General features: G+C 44.8%; 1 protein-coding gene across 1 annotated transcript in view; it reads right to left on the reverse strand.

Annotated features, from left to right (window-relative positions):
- Nucleotides 1-3,063, reverse strand: part of DNAH11 (dynein axonemal heavy chain 11) — a 164,127-nt gene extending 161,064 nt beyond the window's left edge. The window contains exon 1 of the mRNA XM_056857443.1: nucleotides 2,954-3,063. Within this exon, the coding sequence (XP_056713421.1) occupies nucleotides 2,954-3,058 (105 nt within the window). The 5' untranslated portion in view covers nucleotides 3,059-3,063. The remainder of the gene's footprint in view (nucleotides 1-2,953) is intronic.
- Nucleotides 3,064-8,036: the final 4,973 nt, after the last annotated feature.

The following is an 8,036-nucleotide window of genomic DNA, read 5'->3' on the forward strand; positions in this document are numbered from 1 at the left end:
TTATTATTTATTTTGGAACCTTGGTCTTCCATTCCTGTACACATGAAGCTTCCTTATACAATCAGACCCTTGGTCCATCTAAGTCAGTATTGTCTACTCAGACCGGCAGCAGTTCTCCAGGGTCTCAGGCAGAGGTCTTTCACATCACCTACTTGCCTAGTCCCTTTAGCTGGAGATGCCAGGGATTGAATCTGGGACCTTCTGCATGCCAAGCAGATGCTGTACCACTGAGCCACAGCCCCTCCCAGAATTCACAGCCCCTCCCTGTATTAATGAATATGATTAATACATATGGAGACTTGTTTGGATATTCAATCAGTTGGCCAAAATATGAGTTGATGCCATTGGGAGACAATATATCACAGAGTATATTTGCCTATCGACATTTTTGGTGGTGACCAGATGTCATGACTTATCTTGGAATACTGATTCCTAGAGCTATTACGTACATGATTATGCTAAATTTTAACAAGCTAATTGTTGATATATCTTTGGTTTTAGACAGATGGGCAACTTTAAACTTGTCTCTATATAAGTATACTCAAAATGAATATTATACGTAGGATTATTTAAATTTTGCATGCAGTTCCTTTTTATATACCTTGCAGATATATTCATAAAATTAATACTTTGTTTCGGAAATTTATGTGGGGTTCCTCACCACCTCAATTTTCTTTAAAGAGGATGCAACTTCCATTGAATGAAGGAGGATCTTAGCTCATATCATCAGGCATACCTGTTAACTTGTACTAATTATTGGGATCACTCCTTGCAGTTGGACTATCCATTTTGGGCTCTACAAGAACAAAATTCACTCCAGAAAACTTCAGTATGTTACATTAACAGCAACAAGGTCAACTCAGTTTCTTTCTAAGATGTTTAACATTTCATAGTGCTTTTTTTGTGAAATTATTAGCAATTCTGTTTCTTTTCTATTCACTGTGAACCTTTTAAGTGTTTAAGGGTTTCTTATTTATTTTCCCTTACTTCATGAAGACCAGATTGTTCTCCAGTACTGATTAATGAGAAGCATGTTTAGCAATGCACAAACTTTACATTAAATATTTGATCAGCCACTTCTGCTGTTGCAAAATTCTCAGTTGATCCTTAAGTAATAAATTAGTCAGGTGAACAGCTACAGTAGCACTATAAATATGATTCGTAACCACTACATTCCAAAAGCTTGTTTGTTGTTATACATCTACCATAGCTATATCATTAAATACACACTTATTTTTGCAGAAGAAATGACAAACCAAACACATTAATTTTTGCAGGGGCAACAGTGCTCTAGAATAAATGTGAAATTTGGCAATCAAGAAAGATGTGACATATATGAGCTTACAAATAAAAATCTTTCAATAGCACAATCATAAAAAAATGAACTAACAAATCATGGTTGTCCACAACTTAAGCCTTTCACCATTATATCAAACATTATTTCTGGCTTTATGATATAGTTGCACCACTGCGGCTTGCCTACTTTTAAGTTTGTATTCTTTTACGCTCTTAGTTATCCTTTTTATTTTGAGTAGGGCTCTCTTCTTTTATAGTACATACAAACAACATGAATTGAGAGACAAAGCATCTTGGATTACTTATTCACAAATATTCTGAGGTCTATTTAATGGATATTTTTAGGGTGCTCAGAGATTATTTATGATGTTTTTATGTCCCTCACTTGTTTTCAATGGTTTGTTTTGTTTTTTATATTGATGTTTTTATGATTTATGGTATTGTTTTTACTTGTAAGCTGCTTCAAGCAGGACTCAGGAGAGGTGACCTACAAATTTGGTCAGTAAAGAAATATATACATATTCTCCAAGAAGTACTCTACTTGTGAGAATATATCCTACCCATCCATTTCAGGTGGAAAGGTAGGAGACACAATATCCTCCCAACATATGTCTAGGCACTGCCAGGAGTAGTGGTGAATGCTGAACTTTTCCCGATATTTTTCAGATTCATATGTAATGCACCTGAATTTTTTTCAATATATCTGAAAAAGCCAAATCCTCATGCCAACATATTTTTCCCCCTGGCTTTATTCAATTATCTGAAAATTTTTTAGTCTATTATATTCCATATGGAATCATTGTGAGGCTCTCGTGTGTGGGGGGGGGGTAGGGAAGAGGTGCCAAATTTGCACCAGAGCTGCTGGTGAGTCTCCTTAGAAGAACCCATGAGTTTGGTAAAGATTGAGTTAGGGGGTCCAATTTTATGGCCCCTCAAAGAGGGTGCCCCCATCCATCCTCCACTGTTTCCAATGGAGGAAAAAATGAAGCCCCATAAAATTGGACTCCCTGACAAAAACTTTACCAAACTCAGGGGTTCTTCTAAGGAGAGTCACCAGCAGTTCTCCTGCAGATTTTGTGCCTCTATCTTAAAAAACCACCTGCTCAGAGCCTTACAAATATTTTTCCATAGGTTTCAATGCTGCCCCAAAATTTCCCATCCCCTCCCCATATTTGCTGTTGTGGGAAATTTCTCTCTTTGAGATTCTCCAGTCTGACATAAAATAATTGAAACCTATAGGAAATTTTGCAGGGCTCTGGGGAGGGCTGTTTTTTAAGGCAGAGGAACCAAATTAGCAGCATGTCTGCTAGTGCCTCTCCTTACATGAACCTCTGAGTTTGGTAAAGATTGGGTGAGGGGGTCTGATTTTATTGGCCCCCAAATGGAGGAAAGTTAGAGGTAGTTTGCCATTGCCTGCCTCCACGTCACAACCCTGGTATTCCTTGGAGGTCTCCCATCCAAATGCTTACCAATGTTGACCCTGCTTAGCTTCTGAGATCTGATGAGATCAGGCTAGCCTGGAGCTATCCAGGTCAGGGCAAGGAGTAAACGAATGTTCTTTTTATCCTTTTCCTTTCACCAGTTGCTGAAAATAAAGTGTTATCGAAAGCAATTTAAAGACTCCAAATTTATAAAAGAAATATCTAATCAAGAGTACCTCTTCTAAGAAACCCATTACATGTTCCACGGGTGCTCCAAGCAGCTCTTCAAATCTGAGGTCTTTCTTGTAGTTTTCCACTCCAATGTGGTCTGTGGTCTTCATAATACAAAGGACTTTACATTTCATACTGCTGGGTATCTAAACCATTAAGACACAAATTATAGTTGTCAAAAGAATGAATTGTGACTACATTCACCCATATCGATAGTTGGGGTTCACACTGTGTAATGGCCCTTCTTGATGGTTATAGTTCAGTACATTGTAATTGTACTGGATTACCATAAAACCTTCTGGAAAAGAAGAGCCACGCTCACACAAAACACTTGGGACCTTTGTATTTCCGTAACTTATTGGAGGAACCTTGCGCTCTCAGAGTTTGCAGGATAGCAGCTATGTGCCCAGACCCAACATTATTTAACACAGCTGATCCCTTTGCCTACCCAACAACTGACTGGAAGAGGAGGGATATGTGCACATCATTTATGGAGGGTGCCACAACAGCATTAATAGGCAAACTCCTGCTTCTGTATTTTAGGGATGCCATGAATTTTGCAGTGAACCTGTTTGGCAGCTGAACATACCATGTTCTACACTCACGATAAAACCATGATCCAAACCCAGATATGTTCACCTTGCACTGAACAATGCAAAAAGCTGCCAAATGTGTTTGTTCAGAAGCTGACTTAGCTGATATGGGAAGATTTTGCTGTTTACCAGCCTTGCTAGGAGTCAGCAATGTTTGTTTCCTAAGGGAAGGGCATCAGTAGCCACCTCCCATCTGAAGGCATGGATCAGTTAGGTATAGATCTCATGCCTCAGGAAACTTTGCAATGCTGGGAAGCAGGAAAGCACCCCCAGCAGACGAGAAGCTGACTCCCAGCTAATGGGGGATCACTGGCTCCTGATCCCCTGCTACATTTAGTCTATTTATGCACAACAGGTATGAATAGGTTTTGAACAACTAAACATTCAGTCGTTACTACTGTATTTATGTATCTCTGACTGGTTTTTCCATGGTACACCTACAGAGGGCTGCTAGATGTTGAAGACTCCCGTCTCCAAGCAGCGTACTTTTGGTGCTGTGGTGTGGCAGGATCAGTGTTTAGGAACTTGTTTCTGTCTGGAAATCATTTGGACTGGGATTATTTTACTTAAGGCACATTACAGAAATACAGAATGAATTTCTAACCAAGTACACTGCCACCAGTTGCCTCAAACTGAATTTTGACGTCAGAAATAATAATTTTCAATCTAAAATAAAGATGCTTATCTTATCAAACTGATTCAAAGTTTATTTTTAAGTACAGGTATGATGCTCAAAAAACGATTATGTAAATTTTATGTTGTAAAAAGTGATGTGGAATGGTATAATATAGCCTGATCTTGTCAGATCTCAGAAGCTAAGCTGGATCAGTGCTTGGATGGGAGACCACCAAGGAAGACTTTGCAGAGGAAGGCAATGGCAAACCACCTCTGCTTAATCCCTGGCCTTGAAAACCCTATGAGGTCACCACAAATCAGCCATGATTTGACAACAATTTATATGCACATGTTGCTAAGATAGTGTGCAAGTTACTTTAAGTTGTCACTTCAATTAATTCTGTATTAACTGAGGATAAATTAAAATGAACAAAAATATAGTAGTTTAAAAGTTTCGTATTTCAGCTCTAGTTATAAAATCATTGTAGACGGCAGCTTAATTTGGGCAAATCCTTCTTATGGAAATGGTCTTAAATATTGAAGAAGGTAACCATTGGCATAAAATACTGAACGTCAAAGAAATTACTGGAAATGTTTTATTAAAAAGCAAGAAAATAAGATTCTGGATACATTTCTGACCACCAATTCACACCAAAGAGAAATCACTGCCCAAGAAGTAAGCCAATCCACTTCTCCTCCTCTTATAAAATAGTGTCCACTATAGGGCTTTTATTTTGGGATCTGCGTCAACAGTTTTAGAAGAAGAAGAAGAGTTGGTTTTTACATGCCGACTTTCTCTACCATTTAAGGGAGACACAAACCGGCTTACAATCACCTTCCCTTCCCCACAACAGACACCCTGTGAGGTAGGTGGGGCTGAGAGAGCTGTGACTAGCCCAAGGTCACCCAGCTGGCTTCATGTGTAGGAGTGGGGAAACCAATCCAGTTCACCAGACTAGCGTCCACCACTCATGTGGAGGAGTGGGGAATCAAGCCCGGTTCCCCAGATCAGAGTCCCCCGCTCCAAACCACCGCTCTTAACCACTACACTGCGCTGGCCCTTCGTGTAAGTACCCAGTCGTACACAACAGCACAAAAGTTTACCACTTGCAATAACCCACGCCATACTGTTTATGGAAGCGGCTCTTGCCAGCAATTACATCATCAGGGACCTTAACAGTCGAAAAGGGCCGGAGCCCAGTAGCACCTTAAAGACTCGCAAAAACATTTTCTGGCAGGGTATGAGCTTCCGCGAGCCACAGCTCTCTTCTTCAGCTCATACCCTGCCAGAAAATATTTTTTGTGAGTCTTGAAGGTGCTACTGGACTCTTGCCCTTTTCTACTACCGCAGACAGACTAACGTGGCTACCCACTGTATGGGCGAAAACGCGCGGTCTCTTGAGCCTCCTTTCTTCCCTGTTCCAGCCAGGATCCAGCCAGGATCGAACGCACGGACGTGCGTTCGATCCTGGCTGGATCCTGGCTGGAACAGGGAAGAAAGGAGGCTCAAGAGACCGCGCGTTTTCGCCCTAAGTGACCTTAACATAAAACTTTCTGAACTTCCCACGTTTCGAGCAAACGAATTGTAGCGTGAAGCCCAAACTAGTGTTTTGCAAATGTGAAAGTTTGCACAACCCTTTGGGGAGGGAGGAAAAAAAGAAAAAAAATAATAATAAACCCTCTCCCTGGCCCCTGGAAGGTGGCAAGCCAGAAACCAGGCAACGAGGCCAAGCAGAGCGCGCCCTCCTCCTTCCCAGGCGCCTTTACCTCGCCGCTAGCCGCCAGCCCTCCCGCCCGGGGCAGGCAGAAAGCCAGCAAAGCGGGGCGGCGGCGCTCCAAGAAGTCGGCCAGGAGCTGCTGCTTCGCCTCCTCGGCCAGGAACGCGCCCCAGCGGCCCTCCGGGAGCCCCAGCGAGCGCGCCAGGCGAGCCCCGACGAGGCGCACCCGCGGCTCCTCGGCGAAACGGGGCTCCTCCGCCGTCTCGTCCTCCTCGTCCTCCATCTCCAAGCCTCCCTCGCGGCCTTTTCCTCTCGCCGCCGCGGCCGGGGCGCAGGGCGAGGTCGCCCCTCGCGCTTTGGCGAGCGCCCCGGCCCTTTCCCGGGGGCTCAAAGGGAGTGCGTTGAGGGGAAGAAGGGGGGGGGGTCTTTCCCGCCCTCGCTCGGCTCGCCTGCTCCCGCCAACCTCCCGGCGGCCTCTGACAGCCAGGGGCGGCGGGGCTGCCTCCAACCCGCCCCGCAGCGTCCCGTTGCCCTGGGGACAGCCAAAGTCGCCAAGGCCGCCCGCCTCTCCAGGGAAACAAACCACGCCGGTAGCCAATTAGGGCCGCGCCTGGAGGGGAAGGAGCCACCAGCCACCGCAATCCTGGGGGGAGAGGGGGGTCCAGACAAGAAGCGAGGGTCTTGCAGCTCCTGGGAAAGTGGTGCCGGGTGAGGGTTTAGCGCCTGGGGGTGCGTCGCAATCGGTCTCCCCCACCCCGGACCGGTGCGCCGTCGGGCCGCCGGACGCTCGAGGACGCGCTTGCTTCCAGCCTTCGCTTTGCCCCCCCCCCCCCAGTCCCCGCCGCCCACTTTCTCCAAAGGCAGTAAGCAAACCGATCCTTGCCCTGAACGAAAAGAGCTCCCCATGAGTTGGGTCACTCGTTTTTTTAAAAGTTTCCAAAACGACTTGTCAACTTGTGCGAGAGTCTGCCCTGCCGGGTCAACAGCCAAATTGCTACGCTTGGAACACCAATATTCCAAAGGGCGAGAGTCCAGTAGCACCTTCAAGGCTAATAAAAATATTTTCTGGTAGGGTATGAGCTTTCGTCAGCCACAGCTCACAGTATCTGAAGAATACCAGAAAATATTTTTGTTAGTCTTTAAGGTGCTACTGGGCTCTTGCCCTTTTCTACTCCTGCAGACAGACTAACACGGCGACCCGCTGTGAATTACCAATATTCCAAGTGTGTGTGTGTTAAGTGCTGTCAAGTCGCTTCCGACTCGTGGCGACCCTAGGAATCAACGTCCTCCAAAGTGTCCTATCTTTGACAGCCTTGCTCAGGTCTTGCAAATGGAGGGCTGTGGCTTCCTTTATTGAGTCGATCCATCTCTTGTTGAGTCTTCCTCTTTTCCTGCTGCCCTCAACCATTCCTATCATGATTGTCTTCTCTAGTGACTCTGGAAATACTATAACCTAAATGCAATCAAGTTATAACTATAACCCAAATGCAATCAAGTGAGATGCAAGAAAACCGGCCTAGTTCATTGACCCCGATTAGATGCAACTCAGCCCTTCCCCTATCAAAGGTGTTTAGCATTGTTATTACACGCTTTAGACACACAGATAGACATACCGGTATGTACATACCGGAATGACCTTTCAGCATTAAAGATAAAATAAACGAAGGAAGTTATTTGGGTTGATTGAAAAAAATAGCATTATCATTTAACAACATCTGTACTAGCACATGGTTAACACTGCTGTGCTCTGGACCCTTACAGGTACACCATTTCAGGATACCAGCATCCAACAGAAAGGGAAATATTGGCTCATTAGCTACACAATGTCTCATAACAGGTGTATCTCACCATATGGGAGGCCCTGGAGTGAGGTGAAGGGCTGGGAGAACTGCAAGGGCTCAATGGGAAGATTTTGAGAACTCGCCGGTTGTTCTTGCCAGCGTGGATCACAACTCATTTCTGCCCTTGTGTCTCTTTGGACTCTCTGCAGGTAGCCCTCCAACAGATGAAGAACCCAGGATAGACCCTGTTCACAATGCAGTGCCGGACATCTGCGGAGCCTGTGATACGGCCTAGAGCTGCCGTGACCAGTGCACATCTAGGTGCTCCACTGCTGCCTTGCCAACTGTCTTATTACAGCCTGGATCTTATATTACTGCAAG

The sequence above is a fragment of the Euleptes europaea genome, chromosome 11, assembly GCF_029931775.1.
Source record: "Euleptes europaea isolate rEulEur1 chromosome 11, rEulEur1.hap1, whole genome shotgun sequence".
NCBI lineage: Eukaryota > Metazoa > Chordata > Lepidosauria > Squamata > Sphaerodactylidae > Euleptes > Euleptes europaea.